Source organism: Aotus nancymaae, unplaced genomic scaffold (genome assembly GCF_030222135.1).
Source record: "Aotus nancymaae isolate 86718 unplaced genomic scaffold, 86718_ANA_hifiasm-v0.15.2.pri h1tg000067l, whole genome shotgun sequence".
In the NCBI taxonomy this organism is placed as follows: Eukaryota; Metazoa; Chordata; class Mammalia; order Primates; family Aotidae; genus Aotus; species Aotus nancymaae.
Window position 1 is genome coordinate 26,080,887 of NW_026988482.1, and position 18,517 is coordinate 26,099,403.

General features: G+C 48.7%; 1 protein-coding gene across 5 annotated transcripts in view; it reads left to right on the forward strand.

Annotated features, from left to right (window-relative positions):
- The window catches only part of DOCK3 (dedicator of cytokinesis 3), a 610,183-nt gene that overhangs the window by 585,538 nt on the left and 6,128 nt on the right, over positions 1-18,517 (forward strand). For 4 of the 5 annotated variants that reach the window (XM_064367135.1, XM_064367139.1, XM_064367137.1 and 1 more), the window contains 11 exons: positions 1,927-2,068; positions 3,081-3,247; positions 3,394-3,480; positions 3,968-4,147; positions 4,776-4,859; positions 4,981-5,097; positions 7,587-7,708; positions 8,925-9,063; positions 9,586-9,733; positions 14,988-15,106; positions 16,253-16,340. In XM_064367135.1, the coding sequence (XP_064223205.1) occupies positions 1,927-2,068; positions 3,081-3,247; positions 3,394-3,480; positions 3,968-4,147; positions 4,776-4,859; positions 4,981-5,097; positions 7,587-7,708; positions 8,925-9,063; positions 9,586-9,733; positions 14,988-15,106; positions 16,253-16,340 (1,393 nt within the window). The remainder of the gene's footprint in view (positions 1-1,926; positions 2,069-3,080; positions 3,248-3,393; positions 3,481-3,967; positions 4,148-4,775; positions 4,860-4,980; positions 5,098-7,586; positions 7,709-8,924; positions 9,064-9,585; positions 9,734-14,987; positions 15,107-16,252; positions 16,341-18,517) is intronic. The other variant, XM_064367136.1, reaches the window with a different exon arrangement.

Below are 18,517 nucleotides of genomic sequence, written 5' to 3' on the forward strand. Positions count from 1 at the left end.
GTTATTCACAAGCACTTTCTTTGCCAGTTTTATTTATCAATGTTTCTGTTCTTTGACTACTGGTCTGTTCTACTGCAGAGGCCAACCTACTCCTCCTGATCTTAACTTCACTTCTAGTGTGCCCTTCCATTCTCATTCATCCAGACACATGGCCCAGGCTGGGTACAGTGGCTCACAGCTGAATCTCAGCACTTTGGGAGGCTGAGGCGGGTGGATCACCTGAGATCAGGATTTCAAGACTAGCCTAGCCAGCATGGCAAAACCCATCTCTACTAAAAACACAAAAATTATCCAGGCATGGTGGCGGATGCCTGCAATCCCAGTTATTTGGGAGGCTGAGGTGGGAGAATCACTTGAACCCACGGGGTGGGGATTCCAGTGAGCCAAGATTGCACCACTGCACTCCAGCCTGGGCAAGAAAGTGAGACTCTATCTCAAAAATAAATAAATAAACAAACAAATAAAAAACAATACAGACACATGGCCCAGCCTTAGCCAAGTTCTCCCATAGTGAGAAGGAAAGTAAAAAGGAGACAGAAATCCTATTTCAAGAAGGTCAGGGTCTTCCAAGGTCTGCCCTGTGATTAACCCTGTCCTGGGAAGCATATGGCTGGCCCTGTGAAACCTCTCTCTCTCTTTCTTCCTTTGAAGACATGCCAAGAAGGGCTGTCAGTGCCTGATGCCATTTTGTTGAAATGGGTCTGGTTAGGCAGTTGGGTGGGCAGGCTGTCTTCCTCCAGCCACCCACTCATGACCAGCTATGAAGTAGGAAAAGCAAGCAGAGTTGGGGGTACCTTGTCCACAAAAAGACTTCAGTCCACAAAGAGAAAAACTGAGACCTAACCCAAACCAAATGTGACATAACATAAAGTTTTAAGAACCGTGTAGTTAAAATGATGCTTATTTGTTCTGCTAACATGTTTGCAAAGGAATTTGCTGCTAAAGGGTTATTAATGCAATAAACAGTTACTGCATACCTACTGGGCACTGGGCAACATTTAGACTGTTTCTCTCAAGTAATAAAAGTGATCCTTCAAAATCACACACTTGATCACCGCCCCATTTAAAACTATTTGGTGGCACCTGTAGCAATCACTGTTTGGTAACATCGCCAGCCTCCTCAGCCACCCTTCTACCAGTTCTCTATACAAACACCTTCTTTCCAGCTCTGCCTTTTCCTGTCTTGACTGTTGTTGCCCTGGTCGTCATGGTGTTCACATAGATTGCCCTTCCCCACTCATATCGTACCATACCAGGCTGACCTAGGTGGACCTTTCTTTTTCTTTCTTTTTTTTTTTTTTTTTTTGAGATGGAGTCTTGCTCTGTCACCAGGCTGCAGTGCAGTGGCGCAATCCTGGCTCACTGCAACCTCCACCTCACAGGTTCAAGTGATTCTTCTGCCTCAGCCTCCCGGGTAGCTGGGACTACAGGCATGCACCACCACACCCAGCTAATTTTTCTGTTTTTAGTAGAGACAGGGTTTCACCATGTTGGCCAGGATGGTCTTGATCTCTTGACCTTGTGATCCACCTGCCTTGGCCTCCCAAAGTGCTAGGATTACAGGCATGAGCCACCGTGCCCGGCCCTAGGTGGACCTTTCAGGACTTTTTTTAAACACAGCTTTTTCTAAAATCCCATCTCCCACCTTGCTCTCTTTGCTGGGTAAGGTTTTTCTCCTTCTTTCAAGCTTCTTGCAGCCTGTCCCTTCCCTTGGGGCTACCACACCACAGTGTAATTCTCCCTTCATCTTTCTTCTCCCTCCTTGATTGTCTGGGGATTGAGTACAATGCCCTGTGCCTGCCCCAGGGCCTGATACCGAGAAGGCTCCTAAGATATGTTTGTCCTATATGTAGCTCCTGACTCCAGTGTGGAGGTGGGGGGCTGTAAGCAAGGCATACATAGAGTGTGCTTTTATGTTTGTGGCAGAACAAAGAATACGTGTGCCGTGGCCATGACTACGAGAGGCTGGAAGCCTTCCAGCAGAGGATGCTCAGCGAGTTCCCGCAGGCTGTCGCTATGCAGCACCCCAACCATCCTGATGACGCCATCCTACAGTGTGATGCCCAGTGTATCTTTTGACACTGGGTGGGAGGAGGAGGACAGGGGCCCTGGGAGGTGAGGTCCACCCAGTCAGCTGCCCCTCTACTACATCGCCAATTATACAGGTTAGGTATCCCATAGCCCTAAATCTGAGTGTGTCCTCATTGCTTAGCACACACTTAGCAAGGCACTAATACCTCACAGAGGAAGCAGTGGTGTGCCCGTAGTCATGGGTAACCTAGTCATCAGTGGGGCTTCAGGAGGTCCTTTATCCCTCAGGCTGGCTGCTTCCAACAGTTTAATTCCCATCCTGCCCTATGAGGAGTCTGCCCAGGCAGCCAGGTGCAATCACTGTACAAGGTGACTTCGGGCCCTATCAGGGCTCTTGTCACAGGGATACCACCTGTGTTGTGCCCTGCTCCACTCCCATGTGTATGTTATTGTCCCTTGTCATCGTCAGGGGAACTGAGGCAGGGTCCCAAGGATGTGAGGAGTGAGAAGAGATGGGGAGTTCCTTTGGTTTGGTGGCACTTGGAAGTCTAAATGTCAACACTGCCCTACCCCTCACCTTTCACACACAGCTTCCTTGGAGACCACATGACAGTTGCCATGACTATGTGAAAATACTTTCAAACAGTATTTTATTTAAAAGTTGTTCTTCAGTAAATACACTTTACCTATGGGGAGGAAGCCCAGAGCCTTGCAGCCTTCTCTCACTCCTGTGAGGTGCATACCTACATTCCCCTCTCTCCCTTTGTTTCTTAAAGGGTCACCAGAGAACAGTTGGCTGTTGGCATCTCACCTTGGCTGAGTGCTCATGAGACTCACTACTGGAGCAGGGACGGGGAGAGAGCAGATAGAGATTTAACGTAACTGTGCTTGGGTCTGATCTGCCCCTAGAAATGCCACTGCCTCCACCACTAGGCTGTCAGTAAGGAGCAGGGGCTATGGTACTCTTCTCCCATTTGAGGCGATAACAGGGGTCAGCCTCTCAGGTTCATCTCTGGCAAGTCTGGGTTTCTCCTTCACTTCCTGCCCAGACTTGCAGATCTATGCAGTGACGCCCATTCCAGATTATGTGGATGTTCTGCAGATGGATAGGGTTCCAGATCGTGTCAAGAGCTTCTATCGCGTCAACAATGTGAGGAAGTTCCGGTACGACAGACCTTTTCACAAAGGCCCCAAGGACAAGGAGAATGAATTCAAGGTGAACAAATCTAGGAAAACAGGGGCGGTGCACATAGCAAGTCCAGGGGCAAGCCCAACTTTCTTGGGAACTCACCACTGTTTTATCCCTCAGGTAGGCAGAGTGTGGCAAAACTTGCCTAACACGTGCCTCTTCCCTCCCTACAGAGCCTGTGGATTGAACGTACCACGCTGACTCTGACCCACAGCTTGCCTGGCATCTCTCGGTGGTTTGAAGTGGAGAGGAGGGAACTGGTGAGACATGTCTCAGATGAAGCTGAGCTTCACAACTGCTCCCTCAGCTCCAGCTCTGGGGGCCTTTCTCTAAGGACTGAAGAAAAAGAGAGCTTTGGCCACCTGCCTGGCCTAGGCTCCCACAGGTCAACCCTGTGCTAGGATCTTTATGTACCTTCTCTCGTCTAATCCATACAACGCCCCTGAGCAGCAGGTATTTTCAGCCTCCCACTTCACATATGAGAAAACTATTCTCTGAGATTCAAGAAACCAGAGTGCTCTGATTTCAGAACTGATGTTCTTCATTATTTGCTATACTTCCAAGTGCCTATAAATGAGAAAACAGAAGTGTCCAAGTGCCTATAAATCAGAAAAGACTATGGGAGTCTCAAGTTTACAGGAGCAAGGAAGGGGAATCAGTATCACAGATCTTAGACCCCAGCTCTCAGAAGTATGATGAGGGGTTATCATCATTTCTGGGATGACTCTGTGTGCTGTGTGCCCCCAGGTGGAGGTGAGCCCTCTGGAGAATGCCATCCAAGTGGTTGAGAATAAGAACCAGGAGCTACGCTCCCTGATCAGCCAGTATCAACACAAGCAGGTGCATGGCAACATCAACCTACTAAGCATGTGCCTGAATGGTGTCATTGATGCAGCTGTCAATGGAGGCATTGCACGCTATCAGGAGGTAAGCTGTGGGCACAGACCAAACCCACGCAGGTAGCCTGGCTGGGAAGGGGGCTCACAGGCTTCTCTGCTCAAGATTGTAACCTCCTTAGGTAGCCTTCCCTACGTGCCCTCTCCTGGCTAAACTAACTTGGGATGGTCCTGGAATGAGGCCCTACACTCCCTATCACTCCCTATTTCTTTGGCACAGTTCTCTGGTAGGGCCTTTTCTTCATTTTTATTCTCTGAACTCTGAGATGGGTAACCTGTAATCCTGATCATGGGACAATGTTAAGTGCCCTCCAAGAGTGCAGCCCAGCCCTTCATAAGAAGTGAGTCGTAGGCTGGATAAGAGGCTAACCCTTATTCCCAGTCCACCAATCAGTCCTGCCTGCCCTACCTAGGCCATCCAGGCTCCATAAAGGACTGGGGTCAGCATCCAGACTTAGATGGCTTGGCTACATTTAATCCTTCTCAGACAAAAAACACACCTTTAATTGCCAGAAGTTCAAACAGGTCAGACTGGTGTTTGTACCTATAAGGAGACAGCCTGGCTGCTTTTTAGGTGGCATCAGTGGACTCAAGTCTCCTGGGCCCCACCTAAGTAGTAGTCCTGGGAAGTCTTCCTGACTTGGCCTTTCCTTTCACAGGCCTTCTTTGATAAAGATTACATCAACAAGCACCCAGGAGATGCTGAGAAGATCACCCAGCTCAAGGAGCTTATGCAGGAGCAGGTATGTGTTGGAGAGCTTAGGGGCCAGCAGCCAGGTAAGAAAAGCCATGCACTACAAGATGACTTCAGTTCTCAGGGGCTGCTCATGTTTCACAGAGTGGTCTTGTTTGTGACTTTGATAGGTTCATGTCCTTGGAGTTGGGCTAGCAGTTCATGAAAAGTTTGTGCACCCAGAAATGCGGCCTCTGCATAAGAAGCTAATTGATCAGTTCCAGATGATGCGGGCTAGTCTCTACCACGTAAGTTGATCCCTGTCCTGCCCCGCCCCTCCTGCAGTAGAACCAGGTGTCACTTCCTCCAGACCTACGCCACAAGCCAAAGGAAAATAGGAGAGAGGGAGCATGGGCAGGGGCTGGGTCAGGCAGAGGCCAGGTCAGGGAGAGAGGCTGTCCTCACTACAGAGGGATGGGGACAAGGATAGATGCTACATCTAGGGGAAGGATGCTGAGGATCCTTCACTCACTCACTCTCAAAAGAGGAGCCAGATTCAAGGGCAGAGAACAATTTTCAAGGCAGCATGCTAGTGAACAGGTTTTGATATGTGGAGGAAAAGAGCTAAAGTATGTGGCCCACATGTAGGGATCTTTTTGGAGATGTTTTTCGTCCCAAGAACCTAAAGAGACAGGCATGGCCTGAGCCAGGCTTCTCTCCCCATCTCCCTCCTCCTCCTCTCTCCCTGCCCTTCTTCATTCTTTTTTATTTTATTTTTATTTTTTCCACATCCAGTCTTAAAGCTATACTGGAACCTTCTTCATTCTTTCTCCTCCCTCTGTTCTCTTTTTCCTCTTCTCCAACCCCCTTTCCTCCCTCTTTTCCTCCTTCGCTCTTTTTTCCAGCTTCCTCTATCATGTCTGGTGATCCAAGCTCACATCTCAGAGAGCCTAGGATGAGCAGTACTTTCATGCTAGCCATTCTTAAAGGAGTCAGGCAGGTCCTGGGGCTGGACCAGGCTCCTGAAAATCTCCCTAACTCTGGCCCAGCTCTTCAGCCTCCATAGTAGTGTCTGGCCCAAGGATTTATACACACAAACAGGACTTATATTCCAGGACCAGTTTTCCTTGGCAGGATCTTAGAGAGAATGCTGATTGGCTGAGGATAGAGCCCCCTATTCACATACTCAGACCTCATTTTCAACTGTGGGGCTGACTCCAAATATTTTCTAGAGATGCCTTCCTGCTAAATGGGCTGGCTCCCAGATCTTAAGGGGTATAAGCCCAATTACCTGCTGCTATCTGGCACCCAAGCCAAGTTCTTTTCTCATCACCCAGGACCACTGCATAGAAGTGGCAGGGAGACAAGAAGTAGAGCTGTTCAGTGCTGCACAAGGTTGTCAGGAGCAAAAAGTCCCCCTCTAGGAATAACCATGGCCACAGGAGCCCCGAGGGAGGTTGAACTACTTAGACTCAGTGGGCCTGACCCATTTGGAGTGGACCTGCTTTGTTCTTGGGTGCTGCAGGTTCTGGTCATCTCTGTCCCTCCAGACTCCCAGTGCAGGTCTCAGCCTGTGTGGATAAGTGTGGACAGCATGAAAAGAGAAAAAGAAGCTTGTTGTAGTTTGAGAGGTAGTGGCACATTTTCCAGAGGAAAGCCTGGAGATCCTGAAATTTCTCCCTTCTGTTATGATTCTCCGATGGCATTTCAAGGTGAAACATGCAGAGAAGCTCTTTTAAATCTCTGCCTTAAAATTGGAGTGTCCATTTAGTTAAGAACTCAGGCAGTGTTGCTGAGTCTGGTGGGCTTTCATTTCACTGGCTCTCATTCCAGAGTCTCCTGTCTGTTTGACTGGTCTTTGCTATGTGCAGACTTCCCCATCCACAGCAGATGACCCAGGCAGGCAAGAGCCTGGTCACTAGGGAAGTTCTCTGCCATGTGGGTTGTAGCAAAAAGCACAAAACACTTTCCCATAAGCTTCAAATTATTCTATGTGCACATATATCCTCTCTCTAGCTACAGAAACACATTTTAGCCCTTTGCATGCTTTGGAAGAAGTGAGTAGAAATGCTGGTGCTTCTTCAGGCCAAACTCAGAAATATCCCCAGTGGACTTACGGCCCTGGTTCATGACAGATTTTGAAGGACTTGAGGAAACCTGAACAGCTGTTTCCTCTGAGTTGCACACAGGGACACAAATGAACATGCTGTTACCCAGCAGGGTTTGAGATCAGAAGTGTCTGCCAAGAAATCTACATACTTAATATGAATTAATTAAGCTAAAAGAGAGCTGTGCTATTTTTCAGTTACATACATCAGTGTCCTGTCTCCCCATAGACTGTGTCACAGACAACCCAGGTCACTAAGACCTGAGCCATTTAGCAGTCTAATAAAACCTGGCACCAATCCTTATATAATCAGTGCCCACTGACTGACAACTAAGAATAAGCTCTTCCTCTCCTTCTTCCCAGTTCTTGTTCCACTTATTCCATAGTGAGAAAACCTGTTAACACACTCCTATGAGCTCAGACCAACTTCAGCCCATTCCAGATGTGCTTCTCTTGTTGTAGAGTCAACTTGGGGCCTCACACATGGCCTTTGATCTAGGTTCCAGTGCAGTTAGGAGGGTGTTTTAGTTGTGAAGGGAGCATTGCCCAAAGGAAGTCAGCAGTTCAGGTGCAGCCAACCTGAAACCTTGTTTCTTTTACATTTTTGATCACCGGTCAGTTCTTCCCTCCCATCCCTTAGTTACTTATTTATTCTTTACTCTCTATGAAGGGGCATTCATTTCTCAACAGGAGTTTCCAGGTTTGGATAAGCTAAGTCCTGCATGTTCAGGCACCAGCACCCCACGGGGAAATGTCCTGGCATCCCATAGCCCCATGAGTCCGGAAAGCATCAAGATGACCCACCGGCACAGGTATGGCCTTAGGGCTGAGGAGGTGGGGGTTCCCTCCAGAGAGGTAAGTCTAAATTGTTAAGGGTCAGAGGAAAGAGTCCTTGTGTATACTCACATTTCCTCTTACCCATGCACACAGCAAACACTTCCATGGCTCCTGCCATAGGACCCACACTCTGCATTCAGTCAGTCACTGTCCTGTGCAAGAGAAGTATATACATGGTATTGTGGGAGCGTGGAGGAGGAGGCATTTGGGTTAAGTCTTGAAGGATAAGTAGATGTTTGCTAGGGGTTAGGAGGGTAACAGGGCAAGATCCAGGCAAATTGACTGACACATGCAGAAGCCTCAAGATATAAACAAGCCAGCCTGGTCAGCACTCTTAAGTAGAGCCAAGTGGCTGGAGTGTAGGATTCCAGGGCATGGAAAGGGGCTGGGACCAGCTCTTGTTCATGCAGGCCTTTGGACTTGATCCCAAGAAGAATGAGGATCACCAGATCAGTTTTAAGGAAGAAACAGCATAGTGATGTGAATATCAAAGACTGGTTTGCTTGGTCTCAACTGAGAATACTGAAAGCCTCTAGGGCAGGAAGGCCAGGTTGGAAGAGGAGACCAGTGAGACAGACCCTCACTTAGGCTTGTTTTCCAGTGTAAGTGGCAGCTCAGCGCAGAGTGGGCACTCAATAAATAAGGAACAAAGGAATGAGAAGCTTTCCTGGTATTGCTAGAGGAGAGCTGTTGACAAAGCTTTGGCCACACATGTGGAAGGAAGCCCACAGATAGTTCACAGCCAGCTATTAGGCTTCTTCCACACTAGGAAGAAGCCTCGGACCAAGGAGCAGATCCCATCATGGTGTGGGCAGGTGGTGGGCACTGGCCCAGACTAATACCCCATAGAAAGGGGGACCTGAGATCTTTGACCTGATTTGGCATATCTTTCTTGTATTCCTCCTAAGAAACTGCTAATGTCATCAAACTGAGTGGCCATAAGCTATGTGCTGTAGGTAGAGGCTTGTCCAGTGTACTACACCATAGTCCCTCCCAGACCGAGAGCTCCTGAGTAGCAGGGTACAGCTCAGGACTGTTCCAGGACTCAGATGGGTATGAGCATTGTCTATGGAACCCTGCAAATCAGTGGTAGCTGAGACCAGGGATGACTGTGTCACACATTCCGCTCTACCGTCCCCCTGCCACCTGCCATCAGCCTGACTCCTCCCTGTTTTCCACTCTTGCTCACAGCCCCATGAACCTGATGGGCACAGGCCGCCATTCATCATCCTCTCTCTCCTCACATGCGTCTAGTGAAGCAGGAAACATGGTGATGCTGGGCGATGGCTCCATGGGCGATGCTCCCGAGGACCTGTACCACCACATGCAGGTACCAGAGCTGTCCAGGGAGAGTGGGCTAGGGTACCATGCCTATAGGACTCACCTTGCTGTTGGAATGTCTGGTCTGAGGGCTGGCAACACTGTCTAATTCTCTAGCTCCTGAATTCAGAACACCCCTCACCAGAGCTAGAAAGCCACCTTTCCTCCACACACCATCCTAAGTCTCAGTTCCCAGGCCTTATTTCCCAAGAAGAAAATCCAGCTTCAGTCCTGGTTGCTTTCAGATATCCCATGGGAAAGATCCTCTGCCAGATTGCCCCCTTGCCTGGCATTCCTGTTGGCTTAGTCCTGCTTCCTCCATCGTCACCATAGTATGGCCAGTCCAACAACCTTGTTCCATATGGGTGGTGTGGGTGACCCCTAGTCCCCAGCCATTAGCCTAGCCTCCATCAGGACTCAGGGTATAGCATATGGCACTGGGGCAGAGCACCTCATGAAAAAGCAACTCTATGCCAGCCCTAAAGTCCTGGCCATTCAGACCTCTATCCTGCTGATTTTTCTCCCTTTGCAGCTTGTGTATCCCAACCCCAGGTACCAGGGCTCAATCACCAACGTCTCTGTTCTGTCCTCGTCCCAGGCAAGCCCTTCTTCCTCCAGCCTGAGCTCCACTCACTCAGCACCATCCCAGATGATTACCTCTGCCCCTTCCAGTGCCCGAGGTAAGGATGGCAGGTTACTACTTGCAGAATGGAGAAGAGAGGTCTTCGTCAACCCCACTCGGCTTCCTCTCATCGGTGGCTGTGTCTCTGAGAGCAGCCCTGTGACTTAGAGAATACTCATTTGTGCTTTTACCACTAAGGACTCGAGAGTTCCTGCCTCCAGGCCTCTTCTCTGGCTGGCTTTAGACTCTGCTCTGAGCTGCTGTGCAGCCCCCAGGTAGACAGCCATTGCATTTCTACCTCAGTGAAAAGACACACAGCTTAGAAGAAAGCTTACTTCTTTCCCATTGAAATTTGTGCTAGAACAAAGATGAAAAAAGTCAAGGCCAAAGTGAGTCTTTTGTCTTGAGGAATCAGGCATGATGACAAAGTATCAGAATTAAATCTGGAGGCTAAAATTAACCCTGGAAAATGTTATTCTAAAACAGTAACAGCAACCAAAAAATTTTTCTTCAGTTGGGAAAGGCTTTCTCAGGAAAGATGACTCTGTAAAAACCTATTTACTTTGCCAATTATTGCTTGATTTTGTGTTTAGTTGAATAAATATTGTTCTTTGAGAGCCAGCATCTTTTTCACATTCTAATCCTAGTTCCCAAGTGAAAGATGATTCTGTCCTTGCAGTGGAATGGAAATTAGCTGGGGTAAATAAGCTCTAGTGCTTCCCAGGGTTGGCTATGCAGGATAGTGACAGTGGTCTGAGCTTGCCAGCCAGTCACTGGCTCTTGCTTCCCAGGCTTCAGAGGGAGGGAGTCTCTTCGTTCTTCTCCTTATTCTGAAAACAAAGAAAAACAGTACAAATGTATGACATAGAAGTCGTTAAGGAAAGAATCTCTCCAAAGCACACAAACCCATGAAGCCCACAGTAGGAGTGATGGCCTGTGGCACAGTGAAAAGAGGCAGTGACCACCTGGGAAAAGCCTTGGCAGATTGTAGAGGGAAGTGGTGTATGGTTGCAGCAGGCACAGTCAGACTTCCACCTGAAATATTCAGACCAAGCCCTCATTTCCAGAGCAAGGGGATAAAGGCCATCTAGCCAGTTCATGGCCAGTTTGGAGCACAGATCTTTACACTCACCAGCCCTCACTCTCATGCCCGTTCCACCGTCCATATTGCCTTCCTAACATGGACTCTGGGGTTCAGAAAAGGGGAGCCAGCCTTTGAAAGCAGATATTTCTAGTACTAAATAGGAAAAATGATCCAAAAGATTGGTGCATGCTGAAGATTTCAGTATGTGAAGGCTGCAGACATAGAAAAGGAGCAGTGACAGGTGTTATCAAGAAGGCTTACTGAAAAACGACTTTGGGAATAAAAAGAAAAGAAACCCTGGGCCATGAATGCTGCAGTGGAGGTCAGCATTTCCAGTGTCTTAAGGTAAATAGTCCTGAACAGAGCTGCAGAAACAGATTTTGTAATCCCTTCTGGTTTTGTTCTTTTCCGTAACCTAAAGCGTCTCTAAGATATGCTCAGACATATCTAAGACTTTATCTGGTATTCTTGCTGAAGACAGATCTCTGAATCATGATGCTTGATAAACACAGAAGGCAACAAAGGATGGACATTTGAACTCAATTGCACTTTGACATTGGTCAGACACTTCCTCTAGGCTGTTACAGATACTCAGTGTCCTGAAGAGAACAAAGAAAAGGAATAAGCAGGCCCTGCTGATGGGGACCTGACAGGCTGGCAGTTACCACCTTTTCCTTCTAGCTATTGACTTTTTGTTCACTTAACCAAGCTTTTACTGATTGCTCAGTGAAGAATCCTCATGGCTGTTGCCTGGGTGGGGCTGGTGGTGCACTACTTCAGTGCTGAATAGAGAGAACATATTTTTCTCCTTGTTTAGAAATAACTCCTCTTTACTTCAAATGGCTTGGTTATCTGTTGCTACATAATAAACCACCCCCAAAACTTCTTAAAACAATGTATTATCATCTCTTACCATTCTGTGGGTTTACAGGGCTCACCGAGCAATTCTCACTTGGAGTCAGATGTCACTGGTGGGAGTCATCTAAAGGCTCAGATGGGCTGGATATTCGAGATGGCTCACATACATGGCTGGCAATTGATGCTGGTGGTCAGCTGGTGTAGCTGGGCTGTCAACTTGAGCCCCTATATATGCCTTTCCATGTGACTTAGACTTCTCACAGCATGGCAGCTGATTTTCCCCAGAGCAAGCATTCCAAGAGACCCAGAAAGAAGCCGCAAGGCTCCTTTTTATCCAGCCTTGGAAGTCCCTATGTTTCTATTGGCTCGTCAAGTCACTAATGTCAACCCATATACCAGAGAGGGGAGGGTTTGGAGGTTTGGGAGGGAAGGCATTGGTGGTCTTAAGTTGACAAGCCAACTCCAGAATATCACACAGAGGAAGGCTGAGACAGGCCCCTTCCCTTTCAGAGGTAAACATTAGGTGCAAAAGTAAACAAAATGGTTAAATAGAACTGGGCCCAGAGAATAGTGACAAGATCAGAGGCAGTGAGAAAGAAAGGAAGTTCATTCTAGACCACAACTTCCATACAATCCATGCGCAGGCTCATCTGGAGAAAGTTACAGGTCTGTCAAACAAGGTGTTAGGCCCTGGGAGACAAAATAGAAGACTCTGTGTAACATGGCATCAGAGAGGAAGACTGATATTTTCAGGTGCATGTAGTAGATGTTGTAGTAGATGTACTCTGGGCAAAGAAGGGAGGTAACAGTCTACTCGGTTTGAGGTTTGTTTTTGGTGTTACCAGGGAGGGGAAAGCTTTCATAAAGAAGGTGATCTTGAGGGAAGTTGCATTGGGGTTACTTCCCCCACTCCCAAGAGTGGTCGTGAGACCAGTGGCCTTCCTTGCCATACCCATGGATACTGCTGTGATTCCTGTTGCTTTGGAAACCTCTGAGAGGAATGACCTGCAAGGTACAGTCTAAACTCTTGTAAGTTGAAAGCTCCCCCTGCTGATCAAAAGGCTGATTGGAGCTAGGAAACAGATTTTGAATAATCCTTGAATAATTAATTCAGTGACACTGGGGTTTACTAGACTACAACTCACATAATTCAGAAGTCCCATGAACACAGAAACCCTTGTGGTATTCAAATGCTTTCATGAAAAGTAACCATCACCTTCTCCTACCATGGGATTGGCTGCCCAGGGCAGGGGGCAGGGGGAGGAAAGTGAAGTTGTAGAGTTAAAACATTTAGTAGTGGCTCAGAGCACCCCTTTGTGGCCACCATAGCCCAGAGAGGCCACCATAACACGAATCTGAATCTTCAGCAAAGCCCCTGAGCCCTGGCTACGGCCTTCAGGCTGCTGTCTCTCCATCCTAACTCCCTAACACCAATCAGGATTGAATATGCAGATGTGGGGTTTTCTTTATGAGCCAGGCTATGAGCTCCAAGAGGTGAGAGACCATGGACAATTTGAGCAAGACAGTATACCACGTTCCAATCACATGCTTGGTGTGGAATGGGCATTAGATACGGGTTTGATGTTACTGAGTTGGTGTAAAGGTGCTGTGTGTTTTTCTGTGCATACTGAACAGAGAGTAGTCCTGTCTAGAGCTGTGGCCTTCAGGACTCAGGAAGCATTCTGAGTATCTTGCTGGGAAAGCACTATATCAATCAGTGAGAATAGGTGCTTTTTTCATTTCTCTTTACATAGCCCATCTTCTTGAGATTGCCTAAGGATACAAGCTCTAAAAGAGAACATAGAAACCAATAAAATCACAAAATAGCAATTCAAGTTGAGTTTAAAAAATCCTACTTTAATCATTCCCTTACTAGTGAAATGACATTTTTAAAGACTAGGTCTTAAAGCCAGCTATGAGGTTCTACAAACAGGATCACTCAGACCAACTGTGGAAAAAGTTACATTACTGGTATTTATTATGCTGACTTCTTCAAAGTATTTTAGCCTCATCTTCTTGGACTGAAATGAATCCAAGAGGAATTCCTCAAGGACTCCTGTGGCAAGCTGGCTGAAGAAGACCTTTTTTTAGCTGTGTTAAAAAAAACTGACAGTGCTGGCACTGCACAAAGGAAAGCCCCAGAGACCCTGACTTCCAGGGACACAAAGCTCTAGAAGCTGCAGATGCACCCCAGCTGCAGATTCAGCTGGAGCCCGTGGGTTGGTCTAAACTACCCAACTTCACTCAGAGGACACCCCAGAGAGTGGTTTCAACCATAAGAGCCAGCCAGAGGCTTGAGGTCCAGGTGATCCGTCTGTGAGGGGTCTGATTCCCCCAGTGCTTTCTCATGGATATGCTGGTATCTGGCACAGGGAGCACATGTGGAGGGCCTTCCAAATTACCCATTCCCCCAGGAAAGCCAGCAAGTTATTCTTCCTGCTTCTGTGGAAGATCTTCTCAAGGGCCACGGTTGACAAGTTCCTGGACCTATAGCTATGGTCTGAATCCATGGGGACTGAGTCACACCACTGAGTCAGTGGCATGTTGTGGCCTCCATAACAGTCCCTCAGGCTAGGGGAGAAATCACTGCAGAGGCCTCACAGGAGAAGAACATGAATCAAGTCAACTAAAGAGCCCGGGTTAAAGCTCCATGATTTCCACATTAGTTCCATGAACCCTGAGTTCACAGAAGGGCAAGTCTCACAGAGAAACCCTGGAGAGCAAACTATGTGCAGAGACCTGGCCCCCAGCCAGCCTGGCTCTAGGGCTGCAGTAAGACTGGCAGGAAGGCAGAAGTCAGGTGCTGGGGACCTATAATCTGGGAGGGAGAAGCCTCTGAGAAAAGGTGGTAGGGGGCCAGGTGAGAACAGGGCCAGTGGTGTCAGGAGAAGGTAAGTGGCTAAGGACACAGTATGTCAAGTAATAAATGTGTGGCTACGTTATCAGAGTGTCTCTGTCTCTGTGAGTGTCTCCATTGCAAGCTGGCCTGTTCCCATGCCTGGATCCCAGGAGAGCCCAGTGTACAGGCCACACCCATTTCCTAAGCGTGCTGGATGCAGGGAACCCCTAGCCACCCTGCTCCAGTTCTTAACTCTCCTCACCCTCTGCTTCTGAGCATGGTGGGGGCTCTGTCAGCGGATCTGCATCTCCCCAGCCTACAGTGTGTCAGCCTTGGCTGGGACATGAGGTGCAGCCACTGCCACCATCTAACCACCAGGCTCTGCTTCATTCCTCCTGTGCTTGCTGAGCTCATTCTCACCCCAACTGCAAGGGACACCTACCCTGGTTCCCCAGTCCTGAGGATGCTTGACTGCCAGACCCTCCATCTGTGGCTTGTCATCTGTGCTTGATTGTTCTCACTTGGTTACAGGCTCTCCCTCTCTGCCAGATAAGTACCGCCACGCCCGTGAAATGATGTTGCTGCTGCCCACATACCGGGACCGCCCAAGCAGTGCCATGTATCCAGCAGCCATCCTGGAGAATGGACAGGTAGTAGACCCACTGCACTGACTGCCCTCTGCTGCAAGCGTGTTAGCCTGTGCTTTCCTCCTTGCATTTGCTGGGCCTTCTGCATTGTCCTGCATGACTCTCTCATTCTGCTGTAAGATCCCTCAAAAGGCCGCTGGGCTCCTGGATGTGGAGTGCAGTGAACCTGAGGACCAGCAATCCAGACAGAGTGTAGATCTGAGTAGAAAGGTGGCAGGGTTGGAACCAGTATTGCTCATGTAGCTCTCTGTCCTTCTGGCCAGATTCCTGGACTCCTCATCCCTAAACAGCCTAGCAGAGGTAATTGGTTCTTTGCAGCCTGTCCTGAGAAGGCAATGGTGGACACATTGGTCTGGAAGATGTTCTTCCTCCCTTTTTGTGAGGCATCCTCACTAGAACAAACTCTGCCTCTTTTATTCACTCATCCATTTGAAGTCTCTCACTACCTCCTGGGGCTGCTCTACATGCCATTTGCACAGCTCTCCAAATGCTCTGCCTGGGGACCTTGATCAAGAAGCTGCAGGGATTAACTCCCTCCCCTGGGCAGTCTGCCTCTGCCCTTCTATGAGGGTCCATAAAATTCACCTCCCAGTGACCATTACCTAGCCTCAGAATGCCAGGAGTTTCTTAGTGGTACCTCCCTCTGCCTGATCACCTTTGCCAGGTAGAGGGAAGAGGTCTGCTTGGCAGCTGTCCATCAAAACAGCAAGTCCTTTCTGTGACTCTAGGCTTGATGCTGTCCTTTCCTCTACCTTTGGTGCTAACATGGGCCTGTGCAGAGTCTCTCCAGGAGGCTAAACCTGTCAGTGCTCATGGGGAAGTGGGAATCTCCCTGGCCAGAAAAAAGGATGCAAACAGATGCTCCTAGGTAGCTGTGTTTTGTTTCTTGGGCCCTACATAAGACAACCTGGGTCCCAGCCAGATACTGGATGATGGTACCACAAATATTGTATATAGAAGCATGGAGAACCAGACGCCCTGGGCAGACTTTCCTAGGGCTGCAGTTCAGCATATCTCAGATGTGAGCTGTACCATTGCTTTGTTTTCCCTGTCTGATCTCGGAGTGTCCTCTCCTGTGGCCCACAACACTGCCTCCAAAGATATAACTGGTTGTTTTCACTCTCTGTAATGTTTTTCTCCTTCCTTCAGCCACCAAATTTCCAGCGAGCCCTGTTCCAGCAAGTGGTTGGAGCCTGCAAACCCTGCAGTGATCCCAATCTGTCTGTGGCTGAAAAAGGTATTGTTCCCCTTCTCCAGGTGCCTTCCCCCCATGTCTGTCCCCATCCTGAGTATCTGACTCTTGTCCCTGAGCAATAGCTGGCCAGGGCTAAGCCATACTTCAACACTCAGGTCTGTCTGTCTGTCCAGAATTCTGATCAATTCTTGTGCTCACCGTTTAACCTATGTCTGGCTTTATGCTAAGGTTTACATCCTGTGTTTCTCCTTCCCCAAGGCCTACCCTCAAAGAGGCCCCAGCTGCCTCCTGCCCTGAGCCCACCTTTGTGGAAACTTGGGCTTCTGTATGCAAACTGTGGACTACTTCCCTAGACTCCTCCCAACCACCCCTAGAATTCAGCAGGCCTTGTGGCCCCTTTGGTCTTTCTCAGCTCGGGCCCTCTGGGATCTCTCCTTGGAGCTCAGAACAGGCCTGTGGCCAAATAAGCCCCAAAAGGAGTGGTAAGGACATGCAATTTCCCAAAGACAGGCTTCTCCAAGTGAAGTCCAAGGTGCCCCAAAGGAGTCCAGTCCTCCTGTAGCCACTCTGGCCAGCAGCTGCTGTGAATCCATCTTTTACTGCAAGGTCACCAACCATACTGTAAGACTGAGCAATCCTCCTTAGACCTGAGGCTGTTTAGAGAGTGGGCATTTTACCCTGTGTTCTGCTTCTGCAAGCTGATGGAAGAAGCAGACTCAGACCCCAGACACGGAGATCTGAGTTAATTTTAACAGAGAGCAATACTAAATGGGGACAGTGCTGAGCCTTCCTGCCACCCAGAACCTAGTCTCATCTCCGCCCCTCTCCTCAAAGGTTCTCTGCATAGCTGCTCCATCTATTGGAGTTTAGGGCATATTCAGTTCCCATCAATACAACCTGTCATCCCCTATTCCATCAGAACATGTCCCTCCAAAGCTGCCATCATCACATTGTCATTGTACCTGTTCATCGAGTGCTATGTGCTGTCCCCACTGTTACTGCTCTTCCTTTGCTCATGATGGAGGACATACCTCTGTGTCCTCTTTAAAGAGACAAAACACTGGTGGGCACTGAAGCTGGGTGCCCTGACACAAAGAGCCTGGAGACTGGCTGAAGATGCCTTCATAGCTTCAAGGTCGTACATACCCAAAACATGCAGCTTTTTGGACTTCTTCATCTATGACCCAAAACAGAGTGCCCTTTTTGCCTGGAGAGCCAGAATCCACAGTGGCATTTCTTCAGCTGAGATGCAGAGCAATCCCAGAAGTAGCCAAGAGTCTAGACAGGCTTAGAGCTCAAACAGGTACTGGCGGCCAGACCAGAAGTCTACACCATCCAGACAGATGAGCGTTTCAGGCCTCAGGCCAAGGCCAGACTACATCAAGGAGCTGGACATGCGCAACCGTAGGTGCAGAAGGAGCGTTGTCTCAGAACAGAGGCTGAGCCCAGAGCAAGCATATCCATACCACAAGGCCAGCACTTAGTAGGCAGCTAATCAGACGTCTGCCCAATGGCAACACTCAGGCCAGAATGTAGCTCCCTTAAGTCTACCTGGATCCTCCAGGGTAGGAAGTATATATACTTGTCATCATTCTCTTGTCAGTCAGGGTTTTGAGTCCTGTGAGGACTACATCTCTCACTTGCAGGTATCTCTTTGCCAGGCAGTGACTCCCAGATCAGGTGAGCCTGCCCTCAGGACCATAGGCTATGCACTGGCACTCTCAGGCCAGTGCTGGACAGTTGTTAACGATGAGAGAGGGAGGTGACAGGATACAGTGGGGATCACCCCTCTTATCCTAGGATAAGTCATTCTATCTTAGCTTTCCCTCTAGCCCCAGTGCACTTGCGGTACATGGCAAAGATCTACTGGCCCCATTGCTCACAGACATCAGGCTGCAGGGCAAACCTGATGACCTCTGGTTTACGTGGAGTCCCTCAGGCAAGCACCCTTTTGTAAACCATTACAGCCTTGTCAGCTTTCTTCTCCCATAGCCTTCCTGCCCTAGAACTCCTTTGAGCCCTTGTGGGTAAACATCTGCAGCCCCATAATTCTTCCAGGACTAGGTGTGCATCTGAGATCCTGGGTTGTCAGAACCCCTTTAGGGAAGCTGCCCAGACACATTCCCAAACTTCCTATTCTCTGACATTTCTTTGGTGACTTTTTATGGAGAAGGTGCTTGTTTGGCAGAGTGGGGAAGGTACAAAGAACTTCAGTGATG